Source organism: Monodon monoceros, unplaced genomic scaffold (assembly GCF_005190385.1).
Source record: "Monodon monoceros isolate NGI ecotype Baffin Bay Population unplaced genomic scaffold, NGI_Narwhal_1 Super_Scaffold_18, whole genome shotgun sequence".
In the NCBI taxonomy this organism is placed as follows: domain Eukaryota; kingdom Metazoa; phylum Chordata; class Mammalia; order Artiodactyla; family Monodontidae; genus Monodon; species Monodon monoceros.
The window spans coordinates 130,436,534-130,453,878 of NW_021703774.1; the positions used below are offsets into that span (position 1 = coordinate 130,436,534).

The 17,345-nt window shown below is 37.9% G+C and overlaps 1 protein-coding gene across 1 annotated transcript in view; it reads left to right on the forward strand.

The window, feature by feature from the left end:
• CUNH1orf87 (chromosome unknown C1orf87 homolog) overlaps positions 1-16,774 on the forward strand; it is a 120,964-nt gene extending 104,190 nt beyond the window's left edge. The window contains 3 exon segments of the mRNA XM_029226996.1: positions 5,503-5,582; positions 8,792-8,999; positions 16,614-16,774. Coding sequence (XP_029082829.1) covers positions 5,503-5,582; positions 8,792-8,999; positions 16,614-16,774 — 449 coding nt within the window.
• Positions 16,775-17,345: the final 571 nt, after the last annotated feature.

The window sequence follows — 17,345 nt, forward strand, 5'->3', positions numbered from 1 at the left end:
AAAGAAAGAAAGAAAGAAAGAAAGAAAGAAAGAAAGAAAGAAAGAAAACAAACTTATAGTCATCAGGGGTTAAGTGAGGTGAAGGATAAATTGGGAGATTGGGATTGACATATACATACTACTATATATAAAATAGATAACTAATAAGAACCTGCTGTATAGTATAGGGAAGTCTACTCAATACTCTACAGTGGCCTATATGGGAAAAGAATCTAAAAAAAAAGAGTGGATATATCTATATGTATAACTGATTCACTTTGCTGTACACCTGAAACTAACACAACATTTAAAATCAACTATACTCCAATAAAAACTTTTAAAAATACAAAACAATATTTCTTTGAAAGGTATTGTTTGAAATTCAAATTGAACAACCAACAGAAAGAAGAAAAAAACCCTCTGTGGAAGACATTAACATCTCATAAAATCTCTTGAATTATCCATACAAAATGTTCAGTTAGAAATGGTCATGAATTATACAAAACAGGACATGGATTTTCAAATAACTGTAATTAATATGTTTAAGGAAATGAATAAGATGAAGAATTTTCAGCCATTAATTTGAATCTATAAAAGGAAACAAATGGAATATCTAGAACTAAAAAATACAAAAATTAAATTTAAAAATTCAACAGATGGGTTTAATAGAAGATAGCTGAAGAGAGAATTAGTGAACTGGAATATCATTCAATAGGAAATATCCAGATTGAAGCATAAATGAGAAAAGATGATGGGATATACAAAAAAGAATGTATAAGAGACATATAGGAAATGGTGACACTATCCAACATATGTGTAATTATGTTGCAGAAGGAGAGGAGGAAGAGAGAATAGATGAAGCAATATCTGAAGAAATTATGACTGAAAACCTTCCAAAAGTGATAAAAATATCTCAAGCCACAGATCCAAGAAATGATACAAACTCCCATGAAGACAAACACAAAAGAGCTTATACTCCTCCAAACATGGTTTGTTCTAAGATCTAAAGTAGTATTTTACAAAAATGAAATATGACCCCAACTTTGAATCTCTTCACAGTGGAGCCTGTGAAGTGAGGGAAAGAAAGAAGGAGAGCAGGAAGCATGGAGCAGGGCTATAGCATGACTACTGATGGGGGAAAATTAGGAGGGAATGATGGTAGCCTCAGAGGTTCATTGATCCCCTCAAACATTTTCTGACGGCCCATCACTCAAGATAGCACAGAAAAATGGCTAAGAGTTTAACCTCCCTTTTATTAAGGAAAAAAAAATCTATAGTAATTCCTAGTTAGAACTACTTATACTGAAGGGACAGAAAAGCCAACTCAGTTTGTTTAGACAATAATGAGATTTCGTTTATGTAACTTAAAAGTCTTGCAGCAGCAAGAGCTATAGACATGGTTTGATCTAGCCATTCAAGTGTCAGATCAAGGATCTGCTCCTTTCTGGCTCTCTGCTTGCTTTACCTGGTGTTGGCATCATCTTCAGCCTCTAAATGTTGGTGTCCCAACTGCTCTGGGCACTTCTGTAATAGCAAAATAGCTCTGGCAGCTATGTTCATCATATATTCACAGCACTCTCTTTTGGGAGGTCCTCTCTTTTGGGAGAGAACTTTACTAGCTAAGAAACTGTAACAGATATCTCCTCTCATCTCAGAGACTCAGACTGAGTTTCATGTCCGTCTTTGAAACAAGACTGTGATTGGGATACCAAAATAGTCTTCAACGAATCAGAAACCAAGATTGGAGTTGGAACTAAGGATTATTCCCACCAAACCACAGCACTGGGATGAGGGGGGGGTGGCCAGCAAGATATCACTAGAAGGGCATAATGAAGGGTCACATGCATGGCCCATAAGGCCCTTTAGTTCTGCAAATATCTAACCCACTTCTCTTCTCTTTTCATCCCGTGTCAGCTAGGCTCTTCTCTGTTATTGCTTGAATGCACCAAATACTCCCTTCCTTGAGGCCTTTGCCCTTGTGATAGCTTCTTCCTGGAATGATCTTTCCCCAGACATTTGCATGGCTTTCTCCCTTGTTTCTCCACTCAGGACTGTATTTAAATGTCACTTCATAGAGGCCTTTGGTGAATTCTCTATCTAAAATAGCAACTGCAATTACTTTCTACCCCCATCATTGGCATTAGTTATGTTTCTAGTACTTATCACTACTCGACGTTATTTTTCATACCTACTTGTTTGCCCTCACCACTGGAATGTACACTCCATGAGAAGATTCTGCCTTGTTCATTGTTGTATCATAATAAGCATTTAACAAATGTTTATTGAGTGAGTGAATGGGTTAGAATCCCAACCTAACCCTACCTCTGTCATCTCAAGCAGATAACTGAAACTTTCATTGCTCAGTCTCCTCACCTGTCAAATGGAGATATTTCTACCTCACAGAGTTATTCTTCAGATTAAGTAAGAAAACATGTGGGAAATGTCTGACATATATAGATATTCAAGATATATATGTTTTCTTCTCACAAAAGCTTCATCCAGTAGGTCCAATGAGGCCATATTCTATCTTTCTTTCTTTCTTTCTTCCTTCCTTCCTTCCTTTCTTCCTTTCTTTCTTCCTTCCTTCCTTCCTTTCTTCCTTTCTTTCTTTCTTTCTTAGAAAGTATAGTTGATTTACAATGTTTCAGGTATACAGCAAAGTGATTCAGTTATTCATATATATATATAATGTTTTTCAGATTCCTTTACACTATAGGTTGTTACAAGACATTGAATATAGTTCCCTGTGCTATACAGTAGATCCTTGTTTATCTATTTTCTATATAGTAGTGTATATCTGTTAATCCCAAATTACCAATTTATTCCTCCCTTTCCCATTGCCCCTTTCCCCTTTGGTAACCATAAGTTTGTTTTCTATGTCTGTGAGTCTATTTCTGTTTTATAAAGAAATTCATTTGTATCATTTTTTTAGATTCCACATATACATGATATCATATTATACTTGTCTTTCTCTACCTGACTTACTTCACTTAGTATGATAATCTCTGGGTCCATCCATGTTGCTGCAAATGGCATTATTTCATTCTTTTAAGTCAGTTGTTATCTATTATGGCTTTACTTTAGTATAACCTGGGAATTTTTTAGAATTCCGGAAGGGTTCTCACCCCTAGAGATTCTGATATAATTGGTCTGTGTGACACCTAGGCATTGGTAATTTTTAAAGCTCCCCAGGTGGGAGCATTTTAGCAGCCAGTGCTGAAGACCGTTGATTTCAAGTCATTAGTTGGGGTGGGGGAGAGATGGTATGGCTGGCTGCGTAACTCAGAATCCACTGGAAGCCCTGTGAAACCTGGTCCTTCCAATACCTGGAAATCTCTAGAAGCCAGCTTGGCCTATTTCCTCCAGCACAAATCTTCAACTGGCAGTCTAGACAGATGCTGTGTTAGAAAGAAAAAAAATCACCTCTGCCTCAGGTTTCTCAATTTTCACATGTGCAAACCATTACCTTTTAAAATATGTTTATAGGCATTAGGAGGGAGAAAGGGAAGCTTAAAAGAGACCAGGGAGATGAACATGCATCTTCTTCTAATAGAACTTTTAGAAGTTCAGACAGTAGAGAAACTGGACCAGGACAAACTCTAGGTTCTAGATCTTATACTAAAAGGGATAATGCATGTGAACAGTGCCCACAAAAATGCCTGGCACATCATAATTAATGTAAAGTCCTCTTTTCTGGAGAAACTAGATTGCTTAAGATCACATAAAATAACACAATAACAAATAATACTACCTTGTATTGGGCATCTTCCCTATGTTAAGCATTTTATTAGGTAATTTTTTTAATCTCCACAATATTATTGCAGAAAGCTATTATCATTCCCTTCTCACAACTGACAAAATTAGGATCTGAAAGCTTGCAGCTGGTAAAGGGAAGCAGCCAGATTATAGCATCAGATCTGACACCAAAGTTCATCTATAGCATCTGGCTTAGGTATAGAAGGATAAAGAGAGAAATCCTTCCTCCCATAGGGCCTGAAAAGGAATGGGAGACACAGAACTATATATTCAGTGACTGTATTTTCCAAACCTCAGATTAGGGCACATGATCATCCATTTAGTCAACCAACATGCAATGAGTATTTATTCTAATGCTGGGTGCTGGGACTTCAGAGAAGATTATGAAATCACATTGCCTTCTCCATCAAGAAACTGTGGGAGAAGATTCATAATGAGTTGTAGGTGCAATGTTAAAAGTCTAACAAAAGGCTTTTTGATCCAATATGTGAATTTATTTATATAAACATCCTTACATAGATAACACTATTAGTTAACATTTATTGAGTACTTGCTATGCTCCAAGTATTTGCTTTACATTTTCTAGTTCATTTAATCCTCACAATAACCTATAGATGGCATTATCCCCATTTTACAGAAAGGGAAACTGAGACACAAAGAGGACAAGTCCCTTGCCCTAGGTCATGCAGCTAATAGAGAAAGGAGCCAAGACTCAAACCCAAGGCATCTGACTTCAGGGCCTCTATTCTCCACCACTGTGTTATACTGTCACCCTCTACCTTTTGTTTAAAATTCATTGATTGATCCATTTTATTGAAAACAGCAACACCCAACTCAGAAACAATATGTATTTGTTAATGGCATATTTGAATTACACATTAAATATTGAAGCTGAAGCTCCCAGAAGTCTATGCTGTGTCGTCGTCATACTGATTTATACAGTAAATGAATGTTGCCAAGTCTGATGACAGGTGCTGAGTGATGAATGAATGATGCCCACAATAAGCCTCAGAGGATTTAAACTGAAGGTCTTTATGTCTCTTTCCTGCATCCTAAGGAAATTTCTTCTATTCATGAAGGCAGCAGCCTGAGCAGCTAGCACCTGGACAGTAAAATCTCCTGGGTTAGGGATGCCATTCAAACCTCTTCCCATATAGGACTTCTGACCATTGAAAGGAACAAGGAAGGGAGAAGACAAAGGTTTTACACGATCCTTCAAGTGCAAACTTGGGTGGTAAGGGAGGCAGAAGTGCCTGCTTCTCTAAGAGGCAGAACCACAGGAAGAGGTCCCATGCCACTTCCCAAACTGTAAAAGCCCTCCTGATTCAGGACAGTTCTACAGGCTGATGTCTCTGCTTATCTGGAACTCTCTGCTCTATGCACATGCCCACAATCACCTTTGCCTGGAAACTCCTATTCATCCTTCAGGTCCCCACTTGAAGTGTCACTTCCTCCAAGAAGCCTTCTCTGATCCTTCACCACTCCTATCCCTAGCCCAAAAGGAATTTATTTTCACATATTCCTGTGTTGTGTTTATGGTCATTTGTAATTAAATAATAATCTTGAGTGATTATTTAGCATTTACCTCCCCTTTGTGAGCTTCATCAGGGCAGGAACTAGATCTTTCTTATCCACCAGTGTATCCCCATCACCATTTACAATGCCAATCGTATAGCAGAGCCTCCACATTTTCTTTGCCTGGGTGTATATGTGTATGTGTTAAAATGAAGAGACCAAACTAAAACCATTTTTTTCTTTCTCATCCAGGAAAGAAAGGAAAGGAAACCTCTGCTACTCCAGTGCATCCTGAAGTTAATGAGATATCTCAAGGAAAACCTGAACATATGGTATGCAGCTGGGTATACAGACCTCAGCGAAGGGCTTCACCAAGCCTTCGCCTTCTATTCACTGATGCTGGGTGAGGCCCTCCCTTCTGAATTTTTGATTTCCACCCAGTGCCTTGACTATCAGACTATCTTTGACTTCAAGACTCTACTCCAGCAGAGAAGGAATACAGACAAACTCCTAATGTGTGGTTGGTTTCTCTCCTAGCTGGTATGCATGCAGAAACCACTTATCACCACTCAGTGATGGGCTTGCCATTGGCCCCTGAAAGTTGAACTTGTAGCATGTGGACAGGTGTCCTTCCAGAGCCTGTGACCAGTCCATCAACTGCCAAAATGATGGTTGTGAGACCTATTTTAACATCTTAAGTCCAGTTTCCAGAAATTTAGGGTGACCTTTTCCCCAGACATCCCATTTTAAAATGTAATGGGCTCTTTGATTTAAAAAAAAAAATCTGGCAAGCATTTAAAATTCATTTTAATATTCCCAGCACTTAACCAGGAGAAGATGCAGACAGAATTGAAAAACTGCCTGAGTTTCTCTGTTGTTGTTGTTTTTAAATGCCCGGATTAGAACATAATTCATCTTCAGATGACGGGAGGCCTCTTCATGCACTTCACACTTCGAAATATTTTAGAAAATAGTATCCATTTTGGCAAGCCTCTTTCCATGCAAGAAACAACAGCAAATGCTTTTCTCCTTGAGTGTTAAGTCTGCTGTGAATAAGATTATAAAAAATATATACTTTGCTCTTTTACTTTGCCTCTTGTTTGAGGATTTTACTGCTTCTCTGCAATAATCGATTCTTCTCATATTCCTGTATAAGCAGCATTCGTTGTCCCACTTTTTAGAAAGGGGACTTGAAGCAGAAGTTTGGTAAAGCAACTTTCCTATTGTTCCAGGAAAATCACTCATTTATTCATTCACTTATTCATTCCGTAAACATATCTTGAGAACCAACTATGTGACAGTCACTAACCAGAGCTTGAAGATACATAAATGATTATCTCACAGGCCCAGGCTCAAGGTCTTTAGCGGATGGGAGAGATACTCTAACAGACAATTACACTATCCCATAATAAGTGCTATGATGGATAAAGGGGTTACAAAGAATTGCCCCTCACCTAGGCTGGGGCTATCAGGGAAGGCTTCCCCCAAGAAGTGAAATATGAGTTGGGCCTTGGAGGATGAGTAGGAGCCTAACGCATCAAGGCATAGGTAGCAAGAAGGAGTTTTACAACAGAGGAAACAGCGTATATAAGGCATAAGGGCATCAAACAGCTGTATTTTTTTTTCTGGTTTTATGTGGCTGGAGAAAATGATGTATATATTGAAAGAAGAGAAGGAAGAACAAGAACTTGAATGGTCTTATGAGCCAAGCAAGGAATTTGGACTTCATCCTGACACAGTGGGACCAAAACAGTATAGGGTGTGTTAGTTAGTTAGTTAGTTATCTACTTACGTACTTACTTCCTAGGTTTAGCTTAATTCAGGCCCATACAAATTCCCCCATTCCCTGTCTTTAGTGGTCAAAGAGAGTGTTAATTATCTGAAGAAATATATAATTATTTAAAGTCAGTTTCTCAGCTTTAAGGACCTCTTTGAATTTTCTAAAATCATCCACCAAGCTGTATGCAAATGTGCATCCATCTGGGTAGATTATCTAAAGTTTTCATTGGATTTCTAAAGTGGTCCAAAGCTCTAAAAAGTATGAGAATCACTCTTCTATTTACTTTATAAAAACTTTCAGCTTCTCCCAAAATAGACTTTATCAAAGTAGAATTCTTATATATTAATCTCTCAAAATGTACTGGTCACTAGTCATCCGTATGGGTACAGTTTTGTATAGCATTATATTATTTTAAACAAGATAATTCTTCACATTCCCCAGTAGCAGCTGAATCCATGTTTGTTAACTTGGCCTCTTATTTAAATTACTATTCTTTAGAGCAAGGGGATCTCCACAGCTTATATGTGAGAGGTTTGAGACAAGGTACAAAATTGGAGAAATTTAGGTATTTGAAATTTGGGAGAAGCACAGATGGTATACAAATTGGAAAGCCTAATTCTATGAAAAATTAGTTAAGAATATTTGAATTACAATTAATATAACCAAGTCTACCAACTTAATTTATTAGAGGGATAAGGAAGGAACATAATATATATATTTATATATATTATATTTTATTTATTTATTTATTTATTTATATGTATGTATACATATATCTCCCCAAGGATAGAAACATAACAATAAAATCAAAGACTTGAACCTTGAACATCATCATGACTTCTTATATCTTCTCTCTTCTCTGCTGTCAGTTTCATATCCTCTCTGTCTCTCTCTTCTTACCTCTCATCCAGAATGATCTCTGTTTTCCTATCTCTGGCTTTAACTCTCACAAATGGTTCCAAAATCACTGGAAAATGTGTTTACTGAACATTTTGCATTAGATGCCCAGTCCTGCACTATGTGCTTAGACACATGACAGTTCTCTCTATAGCCATATGGATTGAAAGGAGGGGCAATTCCTGGAAAACTGGGGTTGGGCAGATCAAACAATAGATGCTCACTCTCTCTACATGACAGGTGACAGAATGTCTTACATGGCTCTACTGACACTCATGTGTCTATTTATTCTAAAAAGATCTCTATTTTGAACTGGACATGGGGTTAGGATACAAAGATGAGCTAGGTATATACCTCGATCTAGTTTTGTGTCTACCATTCACTATATGATCTTAGTAAGTCACTTCCCCACTCTGGACTTCAGCTTCCTTTGTTAAATGAATAAGACAGACAGAACTAGTGCCTTATGCTTCATTATAGTGAGCCCACAAGCCAACGTTAACACCATTATTGTTTCAATCACTTTTTGTCAAGAATCTCATACTCACGATCCAGAGGTTTTCCCACCAAGAAATTATATGCATTGCCTATTGAGCCCACTAGTATAAAACAGAGTAGAACATCATGAAAGTCTCAGTCAGTTACAAAAACCTCTGTTTGTGTAAATCAGAAATGCAAACTGAATAAAAGTCACAATTTTATCCTTCTCTTAAAGAAAAAAGAGAGTATTCAACATAGTAGTTCTTTACAAAGCCAGACCTACAATAAATCTTGCTAGTTGTGTAGCCTCATGTTGGCCAAGATACTGGGGGAGCTCTGGGTTATGAATATGTTGCCAGTGAAATGTTTGTGTTGTTTTGGTAGAAAACTCCAGAAAAGGATTTGCAGCCAGAAAACCCTCCTGCTGAGACTTCAGCCCCCAAAGATCTCCTGAGCACTTTGAAGATCAGGCCAGTCTCACAGCCTTTTGTCAGTCCAGTGATGAAAAACACGTCTGAAGAATGTGAGACATGGATCGACAGGCTCAAGAAGCTAGAAAATGCCCTCTACCTGTGTGATCTGAGTAATACAGGTGAAGTGTGCAGCTTACAGCTCATATGTCTTTTTTTTTTTTTCATTTTGTACAGGGCTCCACAAATTTTTTTTAATTAGTTTTTATTGGAGTATAGTTGCTTTACAATGTTGTATTAGTTTCTGCTGTACAGCAAAGTGAATCAGCTGTACAGCAAAGTGAATCAGCCATATATATATATATATATGTATATATATGTGTATATATATGTGTGTGTGTATATATATGTATATATATATATATTCTTTTTTAGATTCCCTTCCCATTTAGGTCACCACAGAACACCAAGCAGACTTCCCTGTGCTATACAGTAGGTTCTCATTAGTTATCTATTTTATATATAGTACTGTATACATGTCAATCCCAATCTCTCAATTCATCCCACCTCCTCTTCCCCCCTTGGTAACCATAAGTTTGTTTTCTACATCTGTTACTCTATTTCTGCCTTGCAAATAAGTTCATCTGTGCCATTTTTCTAGATTCCATATATAAGCAATATTATATATTTGTCTTTCTTTCTGGCTTACTTCACTCTGTATGACAATCTCTAGGTCCATCCATGTCACTGCAAATGGCATTATTTCGTCCCTTTTTATGGTTGAGTAATATTCCATTGTATATATGTACCACATCTTCTTTGTCCATTCAGAACGACCCTCAGAATGGGAGAAAATATTTGCAAACAAAGCAATCGACTAGGGATTAATCTCCAAAATATACAAACAGCTCATGCAGCTCAGTATCAAAAAAACCAAACAACTCAATCGAAAAATGGGCAGAAGATCTAAATAGACATTTCTCCAAAGAAGACATACAGATGGCCAAAAAACACATGAAAAGATGTTCAACATCACTATTAGAGAAATGCAAATCAAAACTACAATGAGGTTCCACCTCACAGCAGTCAGAATGGCCATCAGCAAAAAATCTACAAACAGTAAATGCTGGAGAGGGTGTGGAGAAAAGGGAACCCTCTTACACTGTTGGTGGGAATGTAAATTGGTACAGCCGCTATGGAAAATAGTATGGAGGTTCCTTAAAAAATTAAAAATAGAGCTACCATATGATCCTGCAATCCCAATCCTGGACATATATCCAAAGAAAACCATAGTTTGAAAGGATGCATACACTCCGATGTTCATTGCAGCACTATTTACAATAGCCAGGACATGGAAGCAGTCACACACCTTTCCATTTGTGTTGCAGTCTAAGAGTGGACACATCCCTTTCTTTCACTTCTTAACAAATACAATTTGTACATAAACCATGTGCCTGGCACTATGCTGAGCACAATCAGGAAACACGAAGATGAATCAGACATGAATCCCCCACCAGGTTGCTTACAGTTTCTCTGAGTCTAACCTACAATCCAACCTTGTAATTCCCCTGATTGAAATCATCAGCATGCCTGCTAACAGGCTGAACTCTAAACTGTTTAGCAAGGCAAAAGCTGGTCTCTATCTGCCTGACCAGTATCTTCTCCTTCTATTGTAATTCTCTCAGCATATCCTACCCCATCATAATGAATAACTTGCCTTCCTCAACTGTGCCTTGCTTTCTCCTGTGGCTGTGCCTTTTCTTTTTCAAAAAAAAATTTATTTATTTATTTTTGGCTGCATTGGGTCTTCGTTGCTGCCATGGGCTTTCTCTAGTTGTGGCAAGCAGGGGATACTCTTCGTTGCGGTGCACAGGCTTCTCATTACTGTGGCTTCTCTTGTTGTGGAGCACGGGCTCCAGGTGCGTGGGCTTCGGTAGTTGTGGCACACAGGCTCAGTAGTTGTAATGCACAGGCTTAGCTGCTCCGCGGCATGTGGGATCTTCCCAGACCAGGGCTCGAACCCGTGTCCCCTGCATTGGCAGGTGGATTCTTAACCACTGTGCCACCAGAGAAGCCCATGGCTGTGCCTTTTCTAACTCTACGCCCTCTACCTGAGCTGTCTGCCTCTCCTCTGTCCCCGCCAACTCCCCACACTGTCCACCTGGCTAATTAATACCTAAACACCTTTTATGTCAGAACTCAAGCTCTACTCCTCTGAGACTCCCATGATTTCCCCAGACAGATTAAGGCCAACCTTTATCTGGCCTCTTACAGTTCTTTAACACCCATTATCATATTTGATATATTGTATTTTTCTATTTGGGACTTAGTACTACCTAAGTACTAAGATACTTTTTTATCCTGAGTACCTTGCACAATTCTGTTCAACCCTTTTTTAAGAAACAAATAAATGAATGTACATAAATAACTAAACCCAAAATAGAAGGTGATAAATGCCATTAGAGGGTGCTATGTGGGCATTCAGACAAAGGAGAATTCATTCCTAGTGAGGTGATAAGGTTATGTTAGTGTGAAATTGATCATTAAGGGAAAGTGCAGTTTGTATACAAAGGACTGAAATAGAGGGCCCTTCCTGGCAAACATGCAAGTTAGCCAAGCAAAGCATTATGTATGAAGCTCAATACAAGGAATTTGGTTTGAATAGAATACAAGGGCTATTAAGAAGAATATTAAATGAAAAATGTGAAAATATAGGATAGGATCAGATCTAGGAAGGTCTTAGATGACCGACCAAACAACTTGGATTTAATTCAAAGATAGTGAGCACATTGTGTTTCTAAGCAGGAGAGTGGTATGATGAAGTTGTATTTCAGAAAGGTCCTTTATGGCTATGTGAAGAATGAAGGAGAAATTTAAATTATAAAAAGGATAAAGGATGTTATTGCAATGCTTAAGTGAGATAATGAAATTCAGAACTAGGTCAGAGACCTGTGAAATGGAAAAGAGGCAGCACATACAAAAACATATGCACTGAAATTGTTGTACTTAACTACATACTGTTGTTCATGAAGACTTAGCATTATATGTGGAGTCTAAAAATATGGAACACATAGAAATGGTTGTTGCCAGGAAATATGTGGAAATGTTGGTCAAAGGGTAGAAACTTTCAGTTATAAGAAATTCCAAGGATTTAACGTACAACATGGTGACTCTCATTAACAATATTGTGTTGTGTACTTGAAAGTTATTATGAGTAGAACTTTAATGTACTCACCATAACAACGACAACAAAATGGTAATTATGGGAGGTAAAGGATTTGTTAACTAACCTTATTACAGTAAACATTTCATAATATATATGTGTATCAAATCATCACATTGTATATCTTAAACTTACACAATGTGATATATCAATTACATCTCAATAAAAAAAGTGTACACATTAGTACTTTCTAGAAGTAATCATATAACAGCACTAATGCCTTTTCATTCTCTGTATGTTTTTGTTTCATTTTGCTTTGAATTTCCAATGCAAGTTAATTCTAGACCACATGAAGTATGAACACCATATAATACCCAAGGACTTCTAATAACTATACCAAAGAGAGGGGGAAATGAAAATTTTAGGTAAAAAATTCATCTAGATGAATTAGAAACTCATTTATTAAACATTTGTTATGAGCCCAGCCCTGTGCTAGAGGCTGGACCAGGAGGGAAACCAGAAAGGATGAGACATGGTCTCTGGCCTCAAGGAGCTTTTAGGTAAGACACAGAGGCTGCCAATAGTTCAAAGCCAGTAAAAGAAAAATTTTTAAGACAGAATAAAGTATTATAATTAAAGACACAAACCAGACTTAAAGAGTCCAAAGAAAAGACAGAAGAGATGAAAAAAGCTCAGTGAGTACTCAGAGAGGGCTTCTTGGAAGAGAGAACTTGAGCTGAGCCCAGAGTAGAGGTAGACTTTGAATAGCTGGGTAGGGCATTCTGAGTGTGAAACCATATTCTGCAAAGGTTAGAAGGTGAGAATGAGTATGATGGGGAAGAGAGTGAGAAAGACAGGACTGACTGTCACGTTGGATTGAATAGTGAAGTTGAGACCCTATTGTGAATCCTGAAGGCTGGAATGAGGCTTAATTCTCTACGCAGTGTCCACCAAAGGTTCAATCAGAGGAGAACACAGGGAAAGCTGAAATGGGTCATTTAGGGAAGATACTGGGAAAAAAGGAGATCAAAAGTTTACTGAAATAACCTTTATTTCATGAGTCTGTGTTTACATATCAAGACTGTGAGAGTGTTGATGGGGTTACAAACAAAAACAAAACAAAACCAAAAATCAGGTAGAGAGAAAAGACGTTTCCAAAGAAACAAATGCTGAGTTTTGATGATGGATGATGGATCATAAATTTAGTTGCTAAGAGACTCCCAAAGACTGGGACCTGTCTCATACTTCTGAACTGCTCTGGGGAAAAATGGAGTTTTGTTGACTTTGGGGCAGATTCTGGCAGATTTGAAATGACTTTCTCATGGCCTTTTCACTATTTATGCCTGTTTTCTCTGTTTCTATGAAATTCATTAGTTCCTCAATAGCCAAGGAATGTGTCAGCCAAATCTGGAAACATCTATAACTATCTTTAATGAGGAAAGAGGATTAACTGAGGTCATCTTTTTGGTTTATTAGCCACAGTATTTAGCAGGCCACCATGGCCCTCCTCTAGACACTGAGCAGATCATCCCTACTCTGCCCAATGATGAATCAGTGCTCTTTATTATGTGCAAGGAAATATGTAGGCCAGGGCGTTCCTCATCCAGGGTGAAGGCAGAACATCCATCATCAAATTAGCATTTCTGGGAACCTACTCTGAGCTTATTCTTTAATGGGGGTTGTCAAGAAAATATCCTTGAGGAGAAAGAAATAAGGAATGACTATGAATAACTGGTCAGGCTTTCTAAAGAAAGATGGGTGGTTGGGATAAATATTTGAGTGACTGGTAGATTGGGAATTTTCCCAGTGAACTGAAGGCTAGATAGAAAATATTTTAGAGTTCAAGGAGGCATAGTGCAATGAGAGCCCTCAAGGACACGGGTCTGGACTTAACATACACTGCATCACTAACTCCTCACATCAACCACATGCTGAAGGGATTAATGTCCTTATTTACAGAGGAGAAAGCCACACTCAAAGTGATAAAATATCAGCAGGTGGGAAGTTGAGGCATAATTCTAACCCAGTTCTATTGGACTTCCCGCTACACCAATCTCCCATGACATACCAGAAAGATCATGAGATTCTGTTTGTTGCTTTGTTGGTTTGTTTCTTTGTGTGTTTTTAACCAGATTCAAGTCCAGACTTCACCAATTGCTGAGTCACTTATATTCGCCAAGCCTGTTTCCTTGTCTATAAAATAGGACTGATAATAATAAAACATACCTCCCAGATTTGAAAAAGGATCCAATGAGATTTAAAAGTTCTTTGTAAACTGAACATGAAGTGGATAGTAAAGAGGTTCTTATTTCATTCTGGTTCTGGTGGGACAAGGACAAGCTTCCCAACACTAAGATGGATTGTAAGGTTATTTTATGCAGCTGTCTTGGGCATCCCCTAATGACAGCAAATTAGACAGAGATAAATTTCAGTCAATGGACTTTTGTCTGATGCGCGAATCCTCTACCAACGGTAAAACTTAGAAGATAGAAGAAAAGGCCCCCACACACACCAGTGGTAATTCTTATATGCATTTTTAATATTAATTCTAATTTTTAATTAAAATATAAACTAAATTATATATATAAATAATTTCTTCTAATTAAAATATCTTCTTGTGTATTTTAAGTAATATTGATGATATAACCATTATAACTATCCTATAAAAATACCTACATTAATGAGTGCTTAATAGTTCTGGGTATTGTACTAAGCACTTACTATTTTATTAATTTTCAAACAATTTGATTATCCCTATTTTAGAGTCAAGGAAACTGAGGCTCGAAAATTAAAGTAACTTCCTCAGTCAGACACTTACTCCAAAGTCCATGACTTATATTTCCAGAGGTGGAATATGAGGAAATGTCTTGAGGGAGCCAACCTAGACCAGGTCAAGAGCCTCCACCCAATCCAGAAAATTGTAAAGATGCAATTGGCCAACTCAAAGGAAGATATTTCTGCAGAGGAAAGGACCAACATTCTAATAGGAGAAAGAGACAGTAAATAAACCTGAATAGAACAGACAATTAAAAAACAGTGGATTGGATAGGACAGGATGGGGTGAGATGGGATAGGATGGTATGGAATGAGATGGGATGGGATGGGATGGGATGGGATGGGATGGGATGGGATGGGATGGGATGGGATGGGATGGGATGGGTTGGGATGGGAAGGGACAGGACAGGACTGAACTGAATAGAACTGAATGGAATAAATCACATTAGGACCCCAGCTGTCTGTAGTCCACTGTTAAAAACACTCATTAGAGAGCAGTTCAGAGAGGAGCATCATGCTCAACTGTCCTTGCACGTTTAAATCCAAACAGAGCTCAAAGAGAGATGACAGGTATCCGCTATAGCCCAAATCTAATAGACTGGTCGTGGCTTTCTGCAAAATGACCAGGGGACCACTCCTTCTGGATTCTTTGAGAAAGAATTTCACAATCATTATTATAGTCTGCACAAGTACAGGAGACTAGAAGAGCCACATGCAAGGGATGTATCTCACCCTTATAAAAGATATTTAAAATCTTCACAATTCATGGAAAATATTTAGAAAACAATCTGAGCCCTGCTTGAAACAATCTCTTTCCCCCCATTCTATAATACGGTATGGTGGTTAAATGCATGGACTAGAACAACCTTGGGCATCTGTCCATCTCTATGCCTCAGTTTCTCTCTCTGTAAAATGGGTTGTTGTGTTAAGTGAGTTAATATTGGTAAATTGTTTGGAGGGGTGCCTGAAACATGGTAAATGTTATATATGAGTATCAGTCGTTATTGTTATTGTTGTTGCACTCTAGTTAATTTTCTGCATCTCTTATCACCTCAACTGGTTGGTGATCTTCCTAAGGTAACAGACCACTTCTCAAAATCCTCTCTATTCCCAAGCACAGTATCTGACATATATAAGCTCACAATTAAGAGCTTATGAATGAGTCACTGACCTTTGCTGTTGTCGTGTTCTACCCTTAAACTCCTCTCTGCAGTTATCAAAATCTACTTACCCTTAGCATGGACAACACATTGGTATTGGTACATATAACATGTGGGTACCAGAATATGTCCTGTGATAAGCACCACCATCTCTATTATACAGATCTAGACTCTAAGCCACAAGAAGTAAGGTGATTTACCTGTGATCACACAGCAAGCTGGAGGGAGTCACAGTAAATATATTTCCAGAAATGCATAAAAATGAGCTGTTTAAATCCTGCATGTCTAGGAACATGTTTGGATATTTCAGTAAGGTAAACATAAACTAGAGCAATTAGGAATTGCTTTTAGCCGGCACCCCACCATTTTCAAAACTTGGTCTTTTAAAGTTTTATGGCTACGAAGAACAAGCTAAAATTGCTTTAGAGTCTACCTATGGATTATATTGGACCCCATCTCCTCCCCAAAATCACCCTCAGATTCCTCTCAACATCTATTATGCATAGCCAGGATTGTAAATATCTTTTAAGGGTGTCACTTGGTTTTTAAGAAGCTTAAAATTTCAAAATATTAGCATTTAATTCTTGCTCAGAAGTCATTCAAGCTAATGAATTTTCCTCTTTCTTGTTTTTTCTTTTAAAAATACTCTAAAAAAAATACTCTTTTAAAAATCTCCCACACACCCAACCCAATGGCAGGAGTTCTGGAGAATGAACGAGCCAGATGCCTCATTCACAACTACAATCTCATTTACAACCTGTCCCTGAGCCCTCGGAAAATTGACCAAGCCTTGCGGAGATTCCATGCTGGAGAAAATATGCTCTTGGAGCCAGCGCTTCAGTACTTAAAGGAGCTATAATAACAAGCCCATATTGTAAGAACAGATGTTCCCTTTGTCTCCCTTTTTACCCAGACACATGTTTCTCCTCAGCCCGAGTGCAGTCGTGGAGGCGCTGTCAGAGTTGAGGTTGATGCAGCTATTGTCAACACTTTGAGCTTGGACTTGGTTTCTGGCTATGATGCTCACTCATAAGCAGCTCAAAGTGATACAAGGAAACCAGGTTTTCTCTTCTGAGGTGGCAAAAACCCAATTTCTTAAAATCCCCTTCTATTCTTATAAAGCTGGTGATGAATATTCAGTGATTTTTTTTTCAGTATTGCTGATCAAACTGTTTTTTTGCAAACCCTGCAATTCCATATAGTAAAAAACATGCTAGATGTTGTCAACTCCCAAAAATGCCTGTGAAATAATAGACCTAAATATATCTTTTTTGGATGAGTAAGTCAGCCTTTCCTCTAGTCACTATTCTAGGATTTCCACATTGTAAGAAAAATAAAAGTATTAACAATATATTATCTTAATACCAAGGAGCAGAAGCAAAATTTCAAGTGAAGTTTTCTGAACAAGTTCAATATTTTCTCTAGTACAA